Here is a 24,195-nt window from a genome sequence, read left to right on the forward strand (position 1 = left end):
AAAGAAATAAAAGTGCTTTTTTCAAAAAGTGCACACAGGGAGAGACTTCAAGTCGTACCGGTTTGTCATATTTTAACGTCATGTGATCTTAATAGTGGCCTACGGACAGCGTTAAGATGAACTTCACTGCACAGCCCTACACGGTGGCGTCCCTTTGCTTCTATTTCCTTTTTTTAAAAGGTGTTTCTGATGGTGCTAAACTTTCTTTTTTTTAATTTTTTTTTTTTATCCAAACAAGAAAAATATATTTGATCGAAAAGGAGAAATGATGTCTCGACAATGACTGTTTTTAAGTAACTATTATTTCACTCGTATATATAAATATATTAACAAAGGCGTTTTTTTTGTTTGTTTTTTTTTACTTTGTACTTGAAAAAAAAAAATGAGGATAACAAATAACGAAAGGTTTCCCTATATTGTTTTAGACTAGAGATTGCTGTAGTTGGTGCTTTATCTGTGGGGGGAAAAAAAATCGTGTGAGGAGAAAAATAAAAGAAGAAAAAAAACAACCTTTTTACTGTAGCATAACGTATATGCTCGATACGCATCGCTTTCCTAATCCTACATTCCATGCCGTAATATTCTCCACGTCCACGTTTTTTCTTTTCTTTTCTTATATATCAGAAACAACATTTTGAGTTTCGCTGTTTTTTTCCGAGGCAGGTCAATATAATTCTATATATTCGGGTGATGCTGTGTGACCTTTTCTTTCCGTCACAACTGTTTATGGCCTCATACGCTTTTCTCCTCAAGACCAGTTCGTATACAGCAGATGTAGCAGAACATTCTCCACCTTGACCCCCCCCTCACCCAACCCCCAACCCCCCCACATACTTCAGTTTAGTGTCGAGAGAGAAGATAGAATATGTACTTGTGCTGGAGAACACTTGAATAAATGTATTGTTTTTGTGCAAAAAGTCTGTCACCTCCTGTTCTTTTTTTTTATTATCATATTTAATAAATTGTACCTGACCTTTTTTTTTTTTGTAAACTGAAGCTCCTGAAAATGTGGGGTTCCCATGTATCTCAAATATTGCTCTGTCGTATATATTGAATATTCATTATTAAACGTTCCACAATCCAAAAGCACATTTGTACAACTCGGTCACGTCAAGCCAGTGATGAATACTATTTATTCATACTAATTATGACGTAAAAATTCATAATGAGAAAAGACCTAATGAAATTTTAACACGTGTTTTGGTTTTTTATTTATTTATTTTTATTTAAAATTATGTATAATTATTATTTAAATTAAAAAATGAATACAAAATAAAAATAGGCCTCCATTAAAACTTTTGTGAGAAAAAACAAAAGAAACGTGTGTTAAAATTTCATTTGGTCTTTTCTCATGAATTGTTATGTCATCATTAGTATGATATATAAGTATGACAGTAATTATTTGATAATATCTCAACACCATGATATAACAGGTGTATTACCTTTTTATACACGGTAAACTTAGCCTCCCTGTCTGCATGTAAGAGGCCTAATAACACAAAGAATATGACACAACTATGACATAGTGGTGCATAATATTAGTCATACTTACCAGGCAACTATCTCGTTAATATTATGCATTAAAGTCGGAATTATGGGGAGAAAACCACTTGATAATAAAAGACTTTTGGGCTTGGATTGACACATGCAAAATTATTATGGATGTTGGACTATTACAACCACAATTAATACTAATTAAGCTTCTAACTGTCAGTGCATATGTGCATATTGATACTCGGATGCAGTTCCCGTGCCCTCCAGCAGGGGATGTGTTGCTCAGTGGCTTCTTGACCCCCCCAGGGCTTTAAATAAATAAGGGTGTTGCCCTGCAGCTCCTTTCTGATCAGACCTTTCATTCAGCCATCAGTCACACAGAGAGCATGGGCTTGCACCTACAGTCTTCCTACTAAACGCTCATTATCGGTTGTACGTTTCTTTTTTTTTGGCTTCTATAATTGTTACGGATCGAACCTGTAAGAAGTGTAATATATTAATATATCCAACTGAAGCTCAAATAGACATTAAGGTCCATTGTATCCATGAGAACAAAGATGATAACATCTATTAAGCGGCCTCATTCTGCTCTTATCTTTATGCCACACCCCCTTCCCCCCTTTCCTGTGATAGTGGTACAGTCTCACATCTCAGTGGACACGCCCTAACCCCAAAGTAATTGGTAGCTTAGGCGACCAAGCCTTCACTGATTGGAGCGTCACGCCGCCTCGCTGCTAACAGCACCAAGTTAACCACCGCGAGAGAGAATGGTGCCCGGAAACCGGTGATTAATCCTACAAAATAAAAGCATAGAAAGAGAGAGAGAGAACATGTTCGTAGAGATTTGTGTACGTTTCTACATAACATCATGTATGACCACTTCCAAAAAAATAAATGTATACCACACTTTTAATTACTAGGTCACCCAATGAGAGATTTGCATAATTATTGATAGTTTTGAGAAGTATTTGTGATCAGATTCATGTTGATAATACAAATGATGACTTATTAGTATTATGTAAGTATTTGCATTATAGGTTTTTTACAACTATATACTGGCTCTGTAGCACTCTGAGATTATATTTGAATGAATATAATGAATATAAATAAAATGCATTATTATTATTATTATTATTACAGTATAAAGCAGGTGCAAAAAGTTTTTCCCAATCCAATATTTGCAGTTTAGATATTTTTGCACAGAGACTGGTAGTAATATTATAAAATTAGAATACTGAGGACATTTCTTCTAATTTCATGCAGATGCACAAAAAAAAAAAAAAAAAAAACAATTTGGATTTTATTCTGAAAGCCACAACCAGAGGTCTTTAAATGTACTTCATTGCCAACTTGACAGGGGATGATGCTGCTGGTCCCGGACCGGCCAGGAAAGACATCCATCTGGTGTGTGTGTGTGTGTGTTTGTGTGTATATGTGTGTGTGAGTGTCTCCTTTTGGGAAGTGCCATCCACGGATTGTGTTGCATTCTGTTCCTGTAAGAACAAATAAGCGTAGAGCCGCGTGGAGCAGCAGCAGAGAGGAGGTATGTGGACCACATCTACGGTGTTATTATTAGGACTAGTTAACTGTGTGTGGAGGTGGGGGGGGGAGCAATCCTCTCCTGGAGCTTGGGAGACTTTGTTTCCATGCTCCCCCCCCCTCCTCCTTCTCCTCCTCCCGGCTGCACGTCTGGGTGTCTGCCCTGCCACCCTCCCATGGATCCATACACGCACACCCTGGAGTGCCACTCCACCTTTGAGCCGGGCAGCAACGGCTGCAGGTGCGATTCTACCCTTCAGACATGGAGGCTTTGGAGGAGCGAGAGGAGGGCACCGAGGGGGCCGAGGGTCCGGTTTCTAGGTCGCCGGTGAAACGCCGACAACCGCCGGATGGGGGACCGGTTTCTTTGTGTCAAGGCGCACAAGTGGAAGTGTCATCGTTCAACACCGCGAGCACACTGTGCACGGAAATTATTGGATGCGATATTCGGGTTGATATTAAAATGACGCGTGGATTTTTTATTTAATTTAAGTCAAATACATATAAAGACATTTGACCGATAGAACCAGGGCCTGCAGTTGTATTTGTGTACTATACAATATTTTATATATATAAAACACACGCAGTTCATACTATAGCTGCATATATTTAATCATTCATAATTTTTGTGGTTTCTTGCAAGTCTTAAAACAGGTATCACGAGCTCACCTGTTTATTATTATTGACACACCGGCGTCAACTTCCGTGGTGCTGATTGAGCAATAGTTATTACTATTGTAAATAATAATAACAGTAATAACTTTATTATATAGCCTGTAGCTCTACGTTGTCAAACCATCAGGTCCGGATGTGTAAAAAAGGGGGTCCATGCAGTAAAGTTGCCGCACCCTCATACGCACGCATCCATGCACGCAAGCACGCAGGATGGGCACACACACACACACACACACACACACACACACACACACACACACACACACACACACACACACACACACACACTTATACGCACACACACGATACATCATCATGACTACAGTGGTGTGAAAGGGAAGGGAGGAGGCAGATCCTGGAGATGGATTCTTTGTTATTGTTGAATAGATTATAGATAATAATAATTCCTGATGATCGATGATCAACAACCAGTTAACCAAATCATGTCGAGGAGATTCATTTGTCATTACTTTCCCTGTCATTTTGGGTTGTTTAGAATAGAGTAGAGTAGAACACAATAGAGTAGAGACACCTTTGTGGTTGTGACCAGAACTGTGGAAAAACTGACCTAGACCAGCCAAAAACTATATATTTTTACTATATATTTACTTATTTATTCAATCCCCCAAATGCAACATGAAGCGTAAGGGCTGTTTCAACTGCCAGTAGTAAAAAAAATTATGGACAGTGAATCCAATTAATCCTCTTTTTATTTTTAGAAGACAAAATATTTTTTTTAAATTCGCCGCAATAATAATATAAGACATTACCTCATTGTCCTCAATGCAGTTTAATTCAAACTGTTACCGTTTCAGATCCCGAGAGGTAAAAGTATATAAAAGTAAACAAAATAAAAGTTGTGTAGTAAAATATGATGTAGTCTATTACAACTTCCTGTGGGGCGACCACTTGGATTCATCTTGCAACTCCTTTCGAGGGCACTGATCACGTTGGGAGAGTAGAGCTATTTTATTTTTTTTAAAGCTTTCTTTAGTGCCTTTTGTTAAGCCACTGTGATTCTTTCTGTATATAATAATAATGGCCTTATCTGCCTTTATTGTGATCCACAACTGGCCTCGGCTTGCCTCCCCATTCAGCAGCACGTCACCGTGCACTGAGGCGTCGGGTCTGTCAGGCCGTGACTGACACGATGTCAGTCACGGCCTGACAGACTGAACCCAGGGCAGTATCACTAGACTTCCTACACGCCTCAGGATGAGGTACTGGAATAAGGGAAAAATAACTATAACTTGTAACTTTTTTGTGTTTTAGTAGTTTTAGCAGCTGCTCCCAGATAGCAAACAAAACAAGGGATAAACTCCATCTCATCCTCTTCCTCACAGAGCTACAGCCATGTCTTCCAGCTCAGCGACGGTGCGCATCCTGATCAAGGGCGGCAAGGTGGTGAACGACGACTGCACCCAGGAGGCCGACGTCTACATCGAGAACGGCGTCATCCAGCAGGTGGGGAAGGAGCTGATGATCCCGGGCGGGGCCAAGGTGATCGACGCCTCGGGGAAACTGGTCCTCCCCGGGGGCATCGACACCAGCGTCCACCTGGAGGAGAGCTTCATGAACGCCACCACGGCGGACGACTTCTACAGCGGCACCAAGGTAACGTCCCGCTGGAGATGGACGAGGAGGAGGAGGAGGAGGAGGAGGAGGAGGAGGGGGGGGTTTGGGTTTGGAAGTGGGGCAACTTGCTTTGTCCTAGTTAATGTCACAGTGTGTTTTTTCAGTGGAAGCATGGAATAAGAAGCTTGACTCTCTTGGGTACCCCTTTACTTCCCCCTTTACTTTAGTATTGTTTATGATCACAAATATGTCAGATGGAGATCAATGAAATGCTCATTTTAAAGCCGAAATGTCAGAGAAGCTTCTTTTAGTTTGTTTTTGATGAGATGAGACGGCTCTCTTGATATGGTGGTTATTTTGGTATATTTATTTTGCTTGCTGTCAAAAGCAAAAAGACAAAATTAGAACATTAACACTGCAAACTAAGATAATATTAAAATAGAAAGCATTAAAGAAGCGTGATAGAATACAAACATGTTTAATTTAGGCGGATGATGGTGCTTGAAAGATGGTCGGTTATTGATCAGTGACACTTGGCTATGTTCTTAAAGCAGAGTCATCAATCCTGGAGGCGGAGCCCTGATTGTTAGTGGATTAATATATATTGGTAAATGGACAGAAAGTTCATTTTTTGATTTGTTTTAGTCATTTTTTCGAAAAAAGCAAAAATAGAAAAGATTCTCAGGTTTTAGACCTTTGATCTTTTGAGTTTTAGACTGCTGGTTGGACGAATCTCCTTGGACTCAGATCCGTAAACTCCTCCTCAAAAAGCCAGATGTCGTAAATCCTGCTTAAAAAATTCAAAATTGCAACTTGTATTAAAAGCAAAGAATCCTTCAAATATAATAACGAGCCCGCAAATTTGATGGACACTTTTACAGATTAATACACTTGGTATAAAAGTGCCCCACTTGGCAGCTTTATCTGTATTTATTGTGCCACAAGGCTTGCAGAGTCTCGTGTTTCAGCAGCATCCCACGCAGATGATTCGGCACTTTGCTGCCAGAAAGCGTGGGATGAAGTCATCATGGCGGCCGATGGAGACCGGGACACCCCGCTCTGCTCCAGGGTGCCGTGATGACTCATCACTCCGGAGCACTTTGAGGTGACCGAGGCCGGGTTTCATCTGTTGTAGTGGCCGCATGGTAGACGCTGGTGACAGACACTATTCTCCTCCTTCATTCCCCCCCTCCTCGCCCCCCCCCCCCCTCCTCCTCCCTCCGCTGCGACTGTGCTCCAAAATAATTCTGGAGACAAATGCAGATCAGTATCTGTTTCCATGGATACCGAGGGGCTGCTGCAAAGACTGCTGCAAAGCCTTTTCACTCACTCCATTGTGCTTGGAGACAATGGTTCCCAGACACCCCCCCCCCCCCCCCCCCCCCCCCCCCCCCCCTCCCCGCCCCGTGGCCCCTCCCACTACACACCACTCCACTCTCTAGGGTCAGCTGACAGATGCTCAGTGAAGCATGCTGGGATACACAAGACCCTCTCTGTCTCCACTTGTTAAAACATCTCAATCTGGTAATGAGCCATAATATACCGTGAATACATTATACAGTTATGGCTTTGTATATCATGCTCTGAGGGGCAGTAAATCCCGTGTTTTATATTTCCATCAGCAATCATCTAACCATAAAAAAACATGCATTAATGGCAATTAAGGCTTCTACTTTTATTCTTAGAGCAAGAGCTGTGTTGATCCGTAGATTACGGTCACGTCAGTATTCATGGGCTTAATAAATCAATATATTATACTCGGTTCAATGATCATATAACCTCAGTTCCTTTTAGTCTGCGATGGCAATTAATAAATTAATGGTTGAACGCCTCCGCCAACCGGTCAAATTGTCCAGACGCATATAATATATATATACGTGAAGGAATTTAATAAAGAGCATTAAGGGTATTGCAAAAAATGGAAGTGATCACCATCCTGACTTCACCTGAGAGATTATTGTCACATGCATCATAACCTCAATATCGACTAGCAAAGTATTTGTTTACACACTGAAAGATGTGTAAACAATAACAATACTTTCTAAAAAAAAAACTAAAAAATTGAGAGCTGTCGTTTCTATTTTCCTTGCAGGCGGCTCTCGCTGGAGGCACCACGATGGTGATGGCACACATCCTGCCGGAGAGGAACGAGTCTCTGCTGGAAGCCTACGAGAAGTGCCGCGGCTCGGCGGACCCCAAGGCCTGCTGCGACTACTCGCTGCACGTGGGGGTCACGTGGTGGGGGCCCAAGGTACTCCGTCGCCGTGCCGACCGCTCCACAGAATTATTTCATCTTATGGCAACAAAAAAAAAAAGTCGTGTTTTCTTTCTTCTGCTGTAGCTTCGTTAGTGACTTCCTAGAATTCCCAGAATGCTTTTTTTTTTTTGGGGGGGGGGGTCTCCAGATGGTTACATATTTCTTTTCATCCCCTTTACATGTGTAGGTGTGTAAGAGTTTCTCTTTGGTTTGGTCCCAGTTGAGGCCGGTAGAGAGGCTTTTCTCTTCTTTTTCTCTGATGACCTTCTACCTGTTCAGTTGGGGACGTACGAGAGCAGCCGTTTGGTTTAAAATAGACATTTTTAGACTGTTCTCATCCACGAGAATAAAAGAAACATAGCACCAACGAGAGCGCAAAACAGAACGTTCGTGGAGACGTGCCGGAGCTCACTCACCACTTTGCCGTTGCCTTGCAGGTGCGAGCCGAGATGGAGAAGCTGGTGAGGGAGAACGGAGTGAATTCCTTCCAGATGTTCATGGCCTACAAGGACACGTTCATGCTGAGGGACGGCGAGCTCTTCCAGGCTCTGCAGCACTGCAAGGACATCGGCGCCATCGCCAGAGTCCACGCTGAAAACGGGGAGCTGGTGGCAGAGGTAAAGGGCCCCAATCGTTTCAACCGTTATTAAATATTAAATGCTGAACTTTCGTACTGCTTTACATCATTAACGGCAATATCTTGTGTTTTTCCCCAGGGTGCAAAAGAAACTTTGGACCTGGGCATCAGTGGCCCGGAGGGGATTGAAATCAGCAGGCCCGAAGAGGTACTACACCCAGCTTTAATATAACCACATCAAGCTTTACTTTAACTATATCCAGCCTCTCGTCATGAGTATTCATATTATTTATGTGACGAGTCTCCAGCTCAGTCTCACTCTGTCTCTTTGCAGTTGGAGGCAGAGGCGACCCACAGGGCCATTACCATCGCCAACAGGGTGAGTGACATCTCTCCAGCGCAATATGAAGAACCACAGAACTGTGAAGCGATTGGTTATCTCACATTAACGTGGTGTGTGTGTGTGTGTGTGTGTGTGTGTGTGTGTGTGTGTGTACGTGTGTTTTCTGTTAGGCCCACTGCCCCATCTACCTGGTCAGTGTGTCCAGCATGTCTGCAGGAGACGTGGTTGCGACAGCCAAGATGCAGGGTGAGGCCTATTTTCTGTCATAAAAGAATATAAATATCAACTTTTATTCAATTTTCAGGAGATTTACTTTTGAAATTGTAATTTTCTAAATTATACAAAGGAAAACAAATCCTATTCAGCCCTTTTTACAACCGTTGAAATCCAAAATGAACTGGGACCCAGTGCTCCTGCTGTGGGGAGTGTGGACCATGCCCACATATTGTGGAATGGCACAAACATGCATCCTTTTTTTTTGGACAGTATATGTCAAGTATACAGATTTTTAGTATTAATTTGTCTCTCTGTATTTTGGAGATATCTAAAGATACGTGTAAAAGTGAAGATCTTTATTACTTTATTACCTTAGTGTGCGTTAAATACCAAAGGCACAATAGTGCCTATACCCCATCAACTTCCATCCCTATTTCTTATTTTTCTTTCTGGTCTTTTTGTTTTTTAAATAGTCGCCGGTGTGTTCTTGAAAACGCTCTTTTCACTGTCATTTAAATCCTTTACTGTCTCACCGCAGGTAAAGTGGTCCACGGGGAAACCACCACGGCCCACGCCGTGCTGAACGGCATGCAGTACTACCACCAGGACTGGGCCCACGCCGCCGCCCACGTCACCGTGCCTCCCCTCCGCCTGGACCCCAACACTCCCAATTACCTGATGAGCCTGCTGGGAAAGTGAGGGCGAAAGCCATGAGAGCAAATAATGTAAAAGCCGGGTGTCGTTGGGCGCCGCGGTAACAACACGTGTGACCTCTCTGCAGTGACACGCTGAACGCCGTGGGGTCCGACCACCGTCCGTTCACCATCAAGCAGAGGGCCATGGGCAAGGACGACTTCACGAAGATCCCCCACGGGCTCCCCGGCATTCAGGACCGCATGAGCGTCATCTGGGAGAAAGGAGTGGTGTGTAAAGAAATTAGACGTTGGGAATTTTGTTCTCTTTTAAAATGCAATGGTTACAAAACATTAAATCGTGTCACAGATCGGAGGGAAGATGGACGAGAATCGCTTCGTTGCCGTGACGAGCTCGAACGCGGCCAAGATCTACAACCTCTACCCCAGGAAGGGGAGGATCATCCCGGGAGCAGATGCTGACGTGGTGGTCTGGGACCCCGAGGGATCCAAGTACGAGACCCGATTCCTCTCCGTCCATCGACCGGCACGCCTCACTGCAGCTTTTGAAAAAAATCTCGATTCAACTTGTCGTCTCTCGTCTGCAGGACCATTTCTGTGAACAACCAGGTCCAGGGAGGAGACGTGAACCTGTACGAAGGTCTCCGTTGTCATGGCGTTCCCCTGGTCACCATCAGCCGTGGCCGGCTGGTCTATGAGAACGGCATTTTCACGTGCGCTGAGGGCTCCGGGAAGTTCTGCCCCCTGAGGACCTTCCCAGACCACCTCTACAAGAAGATGGTTCAGAGGGAAAAGGTATCAGACTTCTTTCCTTTGTTCATTTCCTTCTTTGCTTCTTCCTCGTACTTTTCTCCTCCTTTCTTTCTTTTATACATTTTTTCTCTAAAGTTCCCTTATTTTCTTTCTTTCTCCTTCTCTTTTTTTCCTGCCTTCCTTCCTCCTTTTTTCGATTCCTTCCTAAGTTTCCATGTTCCCTCTCTCCCTTCTCTTGTTTCCTTGTTTTCATCTCTCCATCCTCCATCCATCTGTCGTTCTGCTTTCATTCCCTCTTTTCTTAATGCGTTCTTAAGTTTCTCTCCCTTCAGTTTGTTTATTTACTTTGCGTTTTCTTTGTTGCCTTTTCTCCATTCCTGTCTTCCCTCGCTCCTCCTCCTACCCTCCCCCGGTCTAATCCTGGGTAGAGGGGAAAAAATATATAAATAATAAAATAAACCGGACCTTTTGCTTTGCAGACCGCGTTCCTTCTAATGTCGGTTCTATAAATTTACGCAATGATTGTTTTTTTTTATTAAAAAAAAAAAAAAAAAACTTGACCCTGACGTGATTTGAACACGCAACCTTCTGATCTGGAGTCAGACGCGCTACCGTTGCGCCACAGAGTCGGTGCCAGTTACCACGGAGAAATGTCTTAGTATCCCTCACAGGGTTCACCATTGTTCACATTAAGTCTGTAGTCTAATAACGTTGCTATCTTGATCGTATTAATTCGTAATATATATATATATATATATATATATATATATATATATATATGTCCGTGTGTGTGTGTGTGTGTGTGTGTGTTGACCTACCAGTGCCAGGCTGTGAAGGCTGTGGAGCGCGAGCCCTACACGGGTGAGGTCGTAGCGGTGCTCAACTCCGGAAAGAGGGATTTGGGGGTTTCAGACCTGGACACGCCGACGCGCCCCTGCACCCGGCACGGGGGGCTGAGGGACCTCCAAGGGTCCAGCTTCAGCCTGTCTGGTGAGAGTCGGTGGACATTTCTACCGTGTTTTGTCCTTTCATGAAACAATACACTACCTGGCCTCACGGGGGCGCCGCAGTTCAAGATTATTTCAAGATGTAGAAGACACGTATTATCTTTTCACGAGTAAATATTGGGGAAAATAATTAATTTGGAGGGATTTGACGAGTTGAGAGGAAATGTGAATGCATGGAAAGGAATTGAGAAGCATCATCTAATTTTTGATAATAGATAATAACAATAAAACACGTGCAGACAAAAACAACAGTAACATTAACAACACACACTTGCAAATACACAGAGGCAGACAGCTTGCTCCGCCTATATAGACGTTATGAATAATAGGAAATGAGGGGAAGAGATGAGGACTAACAGAGAGTCTCCCCCCCCCCCCCCCCACATTTAGTACACATTTAGGCCAATGAGGAATGGTTACTAATATATTAAGCATTCAAATGTACAATACGTTGGTGCCTTAAGATGACAGTCAGATGATATACCTTACATTTTTTTCTTCTTCTCTACACCCAAAAAAACATTTGCCAGTATTTCTAAACGGTCTGAGCAGCATTGGAAATGGAATGAGAGGAATTCATCTCTTTTTTCTAAGTACACGGCACGGCTGGAATCCGCCCGGAACTTAACATAAGCTGCTTACAGAGAGCCCTTTAGAAGAAGAAGAAAAAAATGTGATTGAGCTGCACTAGCAGGACCTATATATATATATATATATATATATATATATATATATAGTTCCTTGTGTTGTTTTCACGTGCTCAGGTGCCCAGATCGATGACAACGTTCCAAAGAGATCCTCGGCCAGGATCCTCGCCCCCCCTGGAGGGAGATCCAGCGGGATCTGGTAACCAATCAGATTGTGGGGGGTGGGGTGGGGGGGGGGGGGGGGGGGTACGGCCTTCGTGACAACGCCCTGGAGAGGAAACCACATGCCCCCCCTTTCTGGAAGCTTAAGAAATACGTTTTGTGGAGTCATGTTTTTATTATTTGGAACTCGGCACAGTTGCGTAGGATTGTAAAACGTTAAACTGTATAACATTTGCTGTGATAATACGGGGCGTACGTATCAAGGAAAACAAAAACTATTGCTAAGTGGTTACATGCTAACACATCAAATGTTCATAAGCGGGCAAATAATGAATTATTTTGGCTTTCGGATCTCGTTAGGGGGAAAAAAAAAAAAAATCTGACTGATCTTACTGTTTTTAGGATTATGAAGGTGAGTCGTGGTTTTTATGACGCGATTGTGTTACCTCACTGTAAAAAAATATACGATTTTGCACTTGTATCATGTACTATTTAGATGCCTTTTTTTACTTGATTTCATGTCACAAATATGTCTTTTTAATGCCGTGTGGTGAGTTATTAGCAGGGTGTGGTGAGCATGACATTAATAATAATACTCAAAAAAATATATATAGTTGATCAACCGATGGAGAAAAATATCATAATGCAAGCTAGCCTTTTTATATAAGTTTGTTAATTTATTATTTATATTGCATTGTGCGTGTGCTGTTTTCCCGTCGATGCCACCGCGTTAGAATCATTTCCTATAAGTGAGAATGAGGTGGTTTCATCGTTGTCAGATTCATGTTTACAGCCTTACCCCCCCCCCCCCCCTAACCCACCCACCCACCCAATGTGAATGAACCTATATGCTGCGTGCACCGTGTCACATAGTTAGAACTACTGTAATCGTGTTGCTCGGCATGCATTCCTTGAAAATATAAAAAAATGTTCCACACACGGAGAGAGAGAGAGCAAAAAGTCTCACCCAAACTGCCTTTTTTCTCACCTGAGAACACACCGTCCCCCCCCCCCCCCCCCACACACACACACACACACACACACACTACGACTTGTTGAACGCTGCCATTTGTTTTTCTACTTGGGGGGGGGGGGGGGCGAGGGGTCAAAGGTTACGCAACCACCGAGAAGCAATGAGAGAAGGTGAAATGATCCTCTGAAGTCAATTAATGCCCTTTTCTTTGAGGGGATCGAACGCCCTTCACGCTGTAAGCTCGGCATCACAACAGGAAGAAGGCACGCTCGCTATACAGAAAAAGCACTGATACTACTAATACTGTATTTTTTATTGTTTTGTTTTTAGTCACAGCATTATTGTCTTAGTCGTTGATTTTGTCGTTTGTTTGGGGTCAAAACTGATGCAAACACATGATTTTTGCAGCATGTTTTAGACTCCGTTGTGTTTAGAAGATCATCACGTGACACCACATCGTTTGTTTGGGACCACATGTTCACTTCTAGAAGCTCCAGTGACTCTTTGTTTGCGTCTTCCCACTCCCCCCCAAACGTCCACTGGTGCTGAACAATGTGTCGTCACATTGACTTCCTGTTATCTTCTTGCAGCTCTTTATCACATGATTTGAGTGCAAATAAACCACAATGAACCTGACCTGTGTTTTGTTGTTTTTTAAAGTAAGATTTACTGAAGCGCTGCTTCAAAACAACAGTTATGCTACTTATGCTACTTTATACTTATACTTTATGACCTTGTTCTGCATTCTTCTGTTTTATATATCATTATAAATCTATAAATCTCGTTGTGTACTGTTGGATGGACATAAGGCATCTGAAAAAAATCTGTTTTGGCTTCAAGAAATTGTCATAGATTGGATGGATTATCACTATTTTGTGAAATTATCTCAATCGATCAATAACTTTATCGTCGTCATGCACGCATGACGAAATGGTGCTTTGTATTAAAAAGACTTCACACGATTTACAAGGAAAACAATAAGGCATGAATGACATAAAAGGTAATAAACATTACCTATACAAAAGGACAGAATCTATGCAATAAAAGAACAATAATATAACCAATGAAGTATAATGACATAACAGTAAAACACAACCTATGACGAATAAGGAGCCGCGTGTTTTTCTGTTTTTGAATGACGTGTGTATGTAAATATTGCATGTGCAGCACATGAGTGGACCTACGGATGAATTAATTATTAGCTAGTCCTAACGGTCGTATAAGCACATGTTTATTCTGATTTTAATTTGTGAGCCTGTGTTGCATGTCTTGTTAGTACTTGACAATGTCTAAGAGTCTCCTGAATACTATGCATTTTAATATTCTACACTATTAATTGTTTGTGCACCCATTGAAAAGCGTCAATATTGTATAAACCTTGCATATGTAATCTTATCTCTGATTTTAGGTTTGTCTCGGGACTACAGATGAAAAATAGCCTCTCGGCTAACTGGCACATTTACAGAAATGTTTTTTTTTATTAATGTGCACTGTCCCTTTTTATCAAATAAACCAAAGTAAAGTAGAGGATCTGAATACTTCCTTTAACCCAGCAGGAGATAAATAACGCGTGCGCGTGCAGCCTGACCTCCAGTAAAACCTCAGCCACCAGCAGGCCTCAAAAAAGCCACCCGCAGTCACCATGTGTCTCTTAGCTGCAACGGGGCCCACCAAACGTCCTATTTATAATGAACCCTTTAACAGCATGGAGTCAGGCGCATGCGCGGTGTGCCCAGACACAGGGGGGCGGCCCGTTGCCAAAGCACTGCACCGCGCGCGCGCGCGCTCGCTGACAACGACGACGACGACGGGCATTGACATCAGTGGAGACCGCGAGCGTGACAACAACACGGAGGCTCCTGAATACCGTGAGTACGGAACCGGGGCGCGAGCGGACCCCGCGTGCTCTCTGCTTTTTTGTTGTGTGTCCCCCCCCCACCACCACCACCCTCCGCGTGTTTGTGCGTGGCGGCGCGTTTGCGTGAGGACTGGGGAGGAGAAGCTCGTGCTTTATTCCCACGCAGCGAGGATATTATTCCCCGTGCACTGACAGTCCGGAGTTATCCCGGGGAGGCCTGTAGAGGGGGCCGCTTGGAGAGCACCAGCGTTGCGGGCTTTTTCTTTTCTTTACCCGAGAGGCTACCCTGCAAAACGGGCACATTTATTGTTCTCCACTCGGGCTTTTATTCCCCCCTCCGTCCATTTGTTTTGTTACTCTTGGGGTGTTTTGTTCACAGCGTTTTGCTGCAGTCATTATTTGGAGCTTTCTCGAAGGCCCCGGCAGGTTCTTTTTTTAAAATGTTTTATATATATATATATATATATATATATATATATATATATATATATATATATATAGATTGACTTCCCTTCCATGCGGTACATATAATCCATATGCATTATAAATTACAGCCGTTAAATGTGGCGGAACCCGCATTGGTGTCCTATACATGGGTCTCATTGTTGTGGTTTATTATCATAAAAACATCATCGTGAATCGCCGAGCCCCCCCACGAGAGACACTCAGCGCTATTCACAATATCATCATCATCATCATCATCATCATCATCATCATCATCATCATCATCATCATCATGCGCGGTATCAGGCGCAGGCTCTCTGCTGACGCTGCAAGCAGCTGGATCCACTTTGTTTATTCATAGTGAAATGTGCACACGGGCTGTAATATGCGCGACACCCGCAGACCCGCAGCGGCGTGGGAGCCCCCCTTCAGAAGCCACATTTCACACGTGCATTTGATGCTTTATAGACATTTTTTTTTGGGACATGCGGGTGTGTGCATGTGTCACGGTGTCACGGGCCCGGTTTGGACACGAGACCACCGGAAGCAAAAGTGAGCACCAGAGGGAAAATAAGGCTGCAGCTGGCCAGATGTGCAAAGCTGCTCACGAACATCAGGGTATTTCTGTTTATAATCTCTGCAGGATTATGCTCTCAACACGTCTGTGGATTAAAACTGAAAGTAAAGATGCTTCTCAGGCACACTGTGTTTACAGTCCACCCCCCCCCCCCCAAGCCAGACCGGTTCCACCACTCAGTGGTTTTTCAGGATCACAGGGTTCTGGCCAAAACCCATGGGATCTCTAATCTTAAGAGGACAAAGAAACACTACCGCTCATAACCTTGAGACATCATGAAAAACAAATGAAAAGAGACGGGTAGCTCGGGTTGCAGTTGGGAACGTGGGAGCATTGCATGATATCTGGGAAAGTTTATATAGATGATATTAAGATCTAATAAAACCGAAATCTAAACTCTAGGACAATTCGATCAATAAGTGGGTCCATTAGTGAGTCCAGTAGGTCCCTGAATAAACCTAGAGCTGATTATTATTATTATTATTATTATTATTATATTATTATTAAATCGTTTGTAAAAGTAAACATTCTCTTTGTGAGGATCTGTTGTTTTTCTGCGTCTTACATGATAGAAAAATTGATGATTTCTGGGTTTTCGGGTCGTTGATCAGACAAAACAAGTCGTAGCTAAAGACATTTAGGAAACTTAAGTTCTCAGTAGGTTGTGACATTTACTCAATAATATGGTCAATCGAGAGAGCGATCTGCAAATGTATCAATAATAACAAAAGTTGTTGATTGCTGCCCTAAAAAAAAGAAAAGAATATCAGGTCCGAGAAGTCCTTCTCGGTGAAATGCTTAGTGGAGGACGTGGCGGGCAGCTCGGTTTAGTGGATTTCTTGTAAAGATGGATGCCATAAGAGCAATCTGTGTCGACCTATTCATTATTTTTAGTGCTCAATCAAAAAACAGATGAAGTAATCGTACTTTCTGCCACACGTTGAGTCGCACCACCGGACAGAAACGCCGTCCCAACTGAACGTCCCCTTCTCTTCTCTCCCAGGTTTGGGATGGCAGTGAATGTGTACGCCACATCGGTGTCCATCGACAACCTCAGCCGACATGACATGCTGGCATGGGTCAACGATTCCCTGCACCTCACCTACACTAAGATCGAACAGCTCTGCTCAGGTGAGGTTCCAACGCTTCTCGACGCAGACGTCAGAAGAAAGAAGAAAAACAAACACTAAATTGTCGTTGTCTTTGTGTGTGTTGCTTTTCTTCCAGGAGCGACATACTGCCAGTTCATGGACATGTTGTTTCCGGGTTGTATCCTTCTGAAGAAGGTCAAATTTCAAGCCAAGCTGGAGCATGAATCTATACACAACTTCAAACTTCTTCAGGCAGCTTTTAAAAGGATGAGCATCGACAAAGTCAGAACACTTTTACACTTTTGATGATGTTTAAGATTGTTTTATTGGGTTTTTTTTTTTTATCACACGTGCGGTTGTATCTTGTTTCCGTCCTCCAGATAATTCCCGTAGAAAAGCTCGTGAAAGGGAAGTTCCAGGACAACTTTGAATTCGTGCAGTGGTTCAAGAAGTTCTTCGACGCCAACTACGACGGGAAGGAGTACGACCCGTTGCTATCCAGACAGGGGCAGGACGTGGCCCCCGCCCCCAACCCAGGTGATCACTTTATCCACAAACCAAAGAGAAACGCAGGTAAACCCGACAGTTTCGCCTCTTGCTGTGCACGGTCTTGCTGAGCTTTTTTTTTGGATGGCTCCCCCCCCCCCCCCCCCCCCCCTCCTCTGCAAACGAGTGGCGTGAGCAGCACGACTCACAGACTGACCGCTGTCCTCCCAGATCCATCCCGCCGCCCCGCCCGGCATTCACAAGCGAGTAGGTACGACTGAGTCACCGGCGGGATCGATCCCCCTCGGGTGACTCGTGGGGGACGCCGGCATCGGTGCAAAAAAGAAAAAAGAAGAAAAAAAACCACCACATGCAACCGTCTTCCTCCCCCCCCCAAAAAAAGTAGAAAGTTGGCCTCGTTTTTTTTTTTACTAACCAGAGTGAACGTCGGCCTGAGCAGCCTCGCCGTGTCTCTGTGAAAGCTTTTTCGCTTGAAGAATCACGCCGAACAATCTTAATGTGACCCGTCGTGTGTTGTGAGCTTTGCTTTGTGACCGTTTCCTCTTTTTTTTAATATATATATTTTTTTTTAACCCAGTTTCAAAACTGGGATAATGCGCGTTGGCATGTTTTGAATTTAACGCCTCCGCTGAAGCACTTATAGAGGTTTGGCAGAACGCAGGATTTTTTTATTATTATTTTTTTTTCACGATTTTAAATAAGTGTGACATTCAACCATTTTTTAAATATATTTTATGTATTTTTTAAATAAAAAAAAAAAAGAATTTTTTTAAATCCGGCATTCTAAATTTACGTCTTTTTAACAATCAGTTGTAAAGCAATTTGAAATCCTTTCACAAAGAACTGGCATATCACAGGCACAACCCTATGCTCTGTATAATGTGCTATATATCCATCGCCACCGTTGCTACAAAGCCAACATAAATGCAGTAAATCCATCTTAATTAAAAAATGATTAACATCTCTGAACACCCCTCCCAGGACCACAGAGGACATCGCCGACGGTTCCCAAAAACATGCCAACACCACAGCGGGTCCAACACAACATACCAGCCATGAGGAAGAACCCGTCTTTGTCTAGAAACGGGGGCAGCGACGCTGAGATCATGGAGCTAAATCAACAGGTAGACCACAAAGGGGGGGGGGGGGCGGTACTCTGAAACCCCACGACATCGATCTGACAACTCCTCTGTCTCGTGTGCGGAAAAAAAAAAATGTCTTCCGCATATTTCAAACTTTTATATTCCTTTTTTTCTAAGTTGATGGAGTTGAAGTTGACTGTGGACGGACTGGAGAAGGAGAGAGACTTCTACTTCAGCAAACTACGGGACATCGAGCTGATCTGCCAGGAGCACGAGAGTGAAAACAGCTCCGTCCTCAGCAGCATAATCAACATTCTCTACGCAACGGAGGTATCTGCACGGTCCTTCATCGGCCGCACTGCACCGTTCCCCTCATTGATGTTCACGTTTAAATTTAGAAAATACAGACTTTGAACATAATCGTACTGAACAGTATGTCATGGGGCTCACTCCCAGTAATCTAGATGAGATTGGTGATTTAAAAAAAAAAGAAGAAAAAAGTGTATTATTTATTCAATATTTCTGTTTTTATTTTCATCTTTTTATTTTTTTACATTATTTACATTACATATACATATACATCATAATTTTATTTTTACATTATGTTCATTGTATATACATATACATTATAATTTTATTTTTTACATTATTTACATTACATATACATTATATATATATACATATACATTATTATTTTATTTTTACATTATTTACATATTACATTTTACATTTATTTTTAAAAAAGAAGAAGAAAAAAGTGTATTATTTATTCAATATTGCTGTCTTTATTTTCATCATTTTATTTTCTACATTATTTACATTACATATACATTATATATATATATACATATACATTATTATTTTATTTTTACATTATTTACATTATTACATTTTACATTTTATTTTTAAAAAAGAAGAAGAAAAAAGAGTATTATTTATTCAATATTGCTGTCTTTATTTTCATCATTTTATTTTTTACATTATTTACATTACATATATATTATATATACATATACATTATAATTTTATTTTTACATTATTTTCATATTTTCCATTATTTTCCATAAGAGAATATATTGGTTTTGATGATTTAAAAAAAAGTGTATTATTTATTCTTTATTTTCATAATTTTATTTGTACATTATTTACATTACATATACATTATCATTTTATTTTTACATTATTTACATATACATTATACAGTATATATACACATACATTATCAGTTTATTTTTACATTATTTTCATATTTTCCATTATTTTCCATAAGTGAATAAGAGAATAGGGTTTTAGAATAAAAGTCCTATTTGATGATCACTAGATCATTGATTAATCAAAGATCTATACAGAGGACATTAGTTATCTGTTTATATGTCCTCTTTAATCAGGTTGGGGGGTTAACAGACGATTTTTTTTTAATCTGCAAACCTGAATAATAATTTTTTACCCGTTTCTCAGGATGGCTTTGCACCTCCGGAGGACGAGGACCTTGAAGAACAAGCTCACCTGGACCAGGATGAATACTGAGCACCCCCCTCCTCCCCCTCCCAACATCTCCATCTTCCCTTTCCTTTTCTTTTGGCCCTCATATATTTTCTATTCTCTCTGCACGCGCTCTATAAATACTCACCATTATCCCTCCTTCCCTCCCTCCCTCAGTCTTTTCTTTTCTTTCTCATACGTATATATCTGTTCGTAACCCTCCCCCCCCCCCCCCCATCTGCCCTCTGGCTGTCTCTCCCCCCCCGATACACAACTAGTCTGCATCCTCCTCCGCTCACAACATTAACACATAACAGTAAACAGTGAGTTTTAAAGTCTGTAAATATTGCCGACATTGCGATTTCCGAGCGAACAAATGTCTTCGCTCGTTACGGAGTTATTTAATCTGATTTAACTTTGGTGCGCTGTGATATTCGAGCTCGGAAAACAACGCCCGTGCCATTCGGGACACTCCCCAGAGCTACTAAAAACCGAAACGAAAAGTGGGACTTTTGTTTTTTAAATAACGATTTCTTATTTATTTAACTTATTTATCTTAATTTTTTAGATTAACTTCATGTAGCAAAAAAAATTGGTGCAACGACTACTGTGCGTGAATTGAAAGCTTGAGGCCGCGTGTGTTATTTTAATTATGGCTTGTGCTTGAGTCATTATCGAGCTTATTTTTTCGGTTTCAGAGGGTTCACGGCATGTCGAAAAGGTCGAAGGAAATTCTTTTGTCTCGACTCGAGGCGTGCGATCAGTGCTCCACGATTATTCATCAGTGAACCAGCAACATATCTGAGCATGAGAATGTTACACATTGACTGTGAATGAGTGATATTTTGTATACGTGTGTGTGTGTGTGTGTGTGTGTGTGTGGGGATTTTATCCGATGTCGCACGATCACCGGTTAAAATCGCCGATATATCTTTTAGGCCGACGTGCAGAAAGTTTGACATTTTAGGAGGTGGGAAAAGCCACCGCCTGCAGACTTGACGACACGGTTAGAGATCGTAGCAGTAAAAATGTTGGCTTCTAAAAATATTAAAAAAGGGGGTGCCCCTAACACTGAATAAATTAATACATGTACGTGTTGACACACCACAGGGTTTGTTGTGTTTTTTTTTCTTCCTGCTAACCATACTGTGTTTAGACTTTTTTATTTTGCTATTAAGGGTTGCCCAGGGTATCTTGAGTTGTAGTTATGGAAAGAAAGTCAGTCTAAATAAATCGTTGACTATTTTTGACTCGTCTCCTTTGATTTCTTTTTTTTTTTTTAACTGGCAAACCGGCTGAAATCTGCTCTGGAACTTTGCATCCATTGACCATGTAAACATCTACTGAACACTCATCTTTTGAGTTTTGAATAAATAAACGGTTGTGAAATAAATGGTGTGGCTTTATTTTTAAAATAAGAATGGATTTGTAATGCACGCTCACACTGGCCACATATTCACTTCATGAACCTGCATAAAGTGTAGGGTTAGCTTAAGTTATATCATGATATTGTACTAACTGTGCAAGTCTATGTAAATATATGATGCACTAGAAACATAAATATACAACAAGACTGTCATTTCTTTTAGATATTCACCCTGCAGAGTCGTGACTATTCCAATGCAGTCAAATATTAAACTTAGTTGATAACTGTTTACAAACAATGTTTTGGAGGTAAAGAACCTTTTAAACGTCGTTATCTGACGTTATGCACGTTTCTTTTTACGCGAGGTCACACAATAGCTCTCACCGGGGGATTAGCTCAGATGGTAGAGCGCTCGCTTAGCATGCGAGAAGTAGCGGGATCGATGCCCGCATCCTCCAAGACTTTTTCCCTTTTTTTGCAGCTAAAATAAAATGAGCTTTTTCATGAAGAAACTTGGATCTCTCGATGTGTGCAGCGAGATGTTGTTGGAGATGTTCTACCAGTCTGTTGTGACCAGTGCACTGAGATGTTCTACCAGTCTGTTGTGACCAGTGCACTGAGATGTTCTACCAGTCTGTTGTGACCAGTGCTCCGAGATGTTGGAGATGTTCTACCAGTCTGTTGTGACCAGTGCACTGAGATGTTCTACCAGTCTGTTGTGACCGGTGCTCTGAGATGTTCTACCAGTCTGTTGTGACCAGTGCACTGAGATGTTCTACCAGTCTGTTGTGACCGGTGCTCTGAGATGTTCTACCAGTCTGTTGTGACCAGTGCACTGAGATGTTCTCCCAGTCTGTTGTGACCGGTGCACTGAGATGTTCTACCAGTCTGTTGTGACCAGTGCTCTGAGATGTTCTACCAGTCTGTTGTGATCAGTGCTCCGAGATGTTCTACCAGTCTGTTGTGATCAGTGCTCCGAGATGTTGGAGATGTTCTACCAGTCTGTTGTGACCAGTGCTCTGAGATGTTCTACCAGTCTGTTGTGATCAGTGCTCCGAGATGTTGGAGATGTTCTACCAGTCTGTTGTGACCAGTGCTCTGAGATGTTCTACCAGTCTGTTGTGACCAGTGCACTGAGATGTTCTACCAGTCTGTTGTGACCGGTGCACTGAGATGTTCTACCAGTCTGTTGTGATCAGTGCTCCGAGATGTTGGAGATGTTCTACCAGTCTGTTGTGACCAGTGCTCTGAGATGTTCTACCAGTCTGTTGTGACCAGTGCTCTGAGATGTTCTACCAGTCTGTTGTGACCAGTGCACTGAGATGTTCTACCAGTCTGTTGTGACCGGTGCTCTGAGATGTTCTACCAGTCTGTTGTGACCAGTGCACTGAGATGTTCTCCCAGTCTGTTGGACCAGTGTTCTGGACTTCTCCGTAGTCTGCTGGGGGAGCAGCATTGGAGCCGGAGACACCAACAGACTCACTAAACCGGTGAGGAAGGCCGGCTCCATCATTGGCTGCAAACAGGACTATCGGGAACAGGTGGTGGAGAGGGGGATCCTGAAGAAATGATTGTCCATATTGGAGAGCCCGGACCACGTAGTTGTCTGACATTATGCACATTTCCTTTTTTTTTTACGTGAGGTCCCACTAAAGATCACACCGGGGGATTAGCTCAGATGGTAGAGCGCTCGCTTAGCATGCGAGAAGTAGCGGGATCGATGCCCGCATCCTCCAAAGGACTTTTTTTCAGCTATCCGACTGCCCATGGATACACCCTGATTGCTAACTTGGGCGTGGTAACGTGGAAAGAGATAACCTTCCGCGCTAAAGTTTATAGTTACTTATAAGGAACACATGTTATTTAACTCTCCACTCTGCTGCTGTGATACTGCACAATTCCCCAGTTGTGGGAGTAATACAGGATTATCTTATCCTATCTTAAATAAGTAAACGTCACGTGTTAAAAGCTCTTTAAACACGAGGGACAGCTTCACCGTGTGCACGTGAACCGATGACAGGAACAGATTATTTTAAAGATTAGAAAACATTTGTAGTCCTCACTTTATTCACAAATTCGAAAGTCAGACAAATCCTGCACACTGTTGACAACCTGTGGAGTTCACAATAAATCAGCACACAGGTGACAACCTTACCTTGCAACAGCAGCAACCAAAAGATTATCATTAATAATAATAATAATAATAATAATAATAATAATACTATAGTAAACCAGATTAAACAAAACTGTCATTGTGAAATAATAACACATTTTCACCAGTACATTGTGGATTTAGTTGATAACGGTTTATAAACAATGTTTTGACGTAAGGAACCTTTTGAACGTCGTTATCTGACGTTATGACCGTTTCTTTTTAGACCATGTCCCACTTCAGCTCGCACCGGGGGATTAGCTCAGATGGTAGAGCGCTCGCTTAGCATGCGAGAAGTAGCGGGATCGATGCCCGCATCCTCCAAAACTTTTTTCAGCTATCCGACTGCCCATGGATACATAGCTGTGGACTATCTTTCTTTCACTAAGATTGTCGTTTGCTAACTCCGTGGAAAGAGCACCGTTTATGATATATATAATTAACCTTCCGCGGTAAAGTGTATAGTTATTTACAAGGAACACATGTTAGCCGTTGGACCGAATACAACGCGTTTTTCGTCCTAAAAAACGCCCGATTCCGATTAATTACATGTTAAATGTTTTCAGGACCGTTTTAGCTGGTTGAATATCGCATTAAATTATATTAAACCAGTTGATCCCTTCGAGGACCAGCAGGTGACGGCACGACACCACGTTAAACGTGTCGGAGCTTCCGCGAGAGACAAAGAACCGTCCTCTATCCCAGAATGCATTTCGCTCCAGCGACGGGGAGCAATGGCGGAGGAGAAAATAAAACGACTGACAG

The 24,195-nt window shown here is 42.3% G+C and overlaps 2 protein-coding genes and 4 non-coding genes across 7 annotated transcripts; 5 read left to right on the forward strand and 1 right to left on the reverse strand.

Annotated features, from left to right (window-relative positions):
- The first annotated feature begins 2,859 nt into the window (after positions 1-2,859).
- On the forward strand, positions 2,860-12,812 carry dpysl5a (dihydropyrimidinase like 5a). Its single transcript, XM_034525559.1, has 13 exons — positions 2,860-3,037; positions 5,052-5,322; positions 7,376-7,534; positions 7,978-8,157; positions 8,257-8,325; positions 8,452-8,496; positions 8,631-8,706; positions 9,215-9,371; positions 9,458-9,599; positions 9,679-9,821; positions 9,917-10,124; positions 10,904-11,072; positions 11,854-12,812. Exons 2-13 carry the CDS (start codon positions 5,062-5,064, stop codon positions 11,937-11,939), a joined length of 1,695 nt encoding a protein of 564 aa, XP_034381450.1. The 5' UTR covers positions 2,860-3,037; positions 5,052-5,061; the 3' UTR covers positions 11,940-12,812.
- On the reverse strand, positions 10,640-10,711 carry trnaw-cca. The gene has a single exon. It is a non-coding gene; the product is annotated as a tRNA-Trp (tRNA).
- Positions 12,813-14,605: 1,793 nt separating the features above from the next.
- Positions 14,606-21,162, forward strand: mapre3a (microtubule-associated protein, RP/EB family, member 3a). 2 transcript variants are annotated; one of them, XM_034525479.1, is made up of 7 exons: positions 14,606-14,739; positions 16,754-16,881; positions 16,978-17,123; positions 17,222-17,378; positions 18,330-18,472; positions 18,608-18,760; positions 19,889-21,162. In XM_034525479.1, the coding sequence occupies exons 2-7, from the start codon at positions 16,761-16,763 to the stop codon at positions 19,955-19,957; spliced, it is 789 nt and encodes a 262-aa protein (XP_034381370.1). In that variant the 5' UTR covers positions 14,606-14,739; positions 16,754-16,760; the 3' UTR covers positions 19,958-21,162. The 2 variants fall into 2 exon arrangements, with proteins under 2 accessions (XP_034381370.1, XP_034381369.1); XM_034525478.1 differs by having other exon boundaries at positions 14,625-14,739; positions 17,222-17,414.
- A 501-nt stretch (positions 21,163-21,663) lies between these two features.
- trnaa-agc lies at positions 21,664-21,736 on the forward strand. The gene has a single exon. It is a non-coding gene; the product is annotated as a tRNA-Ala (tRNA).
- A 1,205-nt stretch (positions 21,737-22,941) lies between these two features.
- Positions 22,942-23,014, forward strand: trnaa-agc. Its single transcript has one exon. It is a non-coding gene; the product is annotated as a tRNA-Ala (tRNA).
- A 667-nt stretch (positions 23,015-23,681) lies between these two features.
- On the forward strand, positions 23,682-23,754 carry trnaa-agc. Its single transcript has one exon. It is a non-coding gene; the product is annotated as a tRNA-Ala (tRNA).
- Positions 23,755-24,195: the final 441 nt, after the last annotated feature.

This window comes from Cyclopterus lumpus, chromosome 22 (genome assembly GCF_009769545.1).
Source record: "Cyclopterus lumpus isolate fCycLum1 chromosome 22, fCycLum1.pri, whole genome shotgun sequence".
NCBI classification, from domain to species: domain Eukaryota; kingdom Metazoa; phylum Chordata; class Actinopteri; order Perciformes; family Cyclopteridae; genus Cyclopterus; species Cyclopterus lumpus.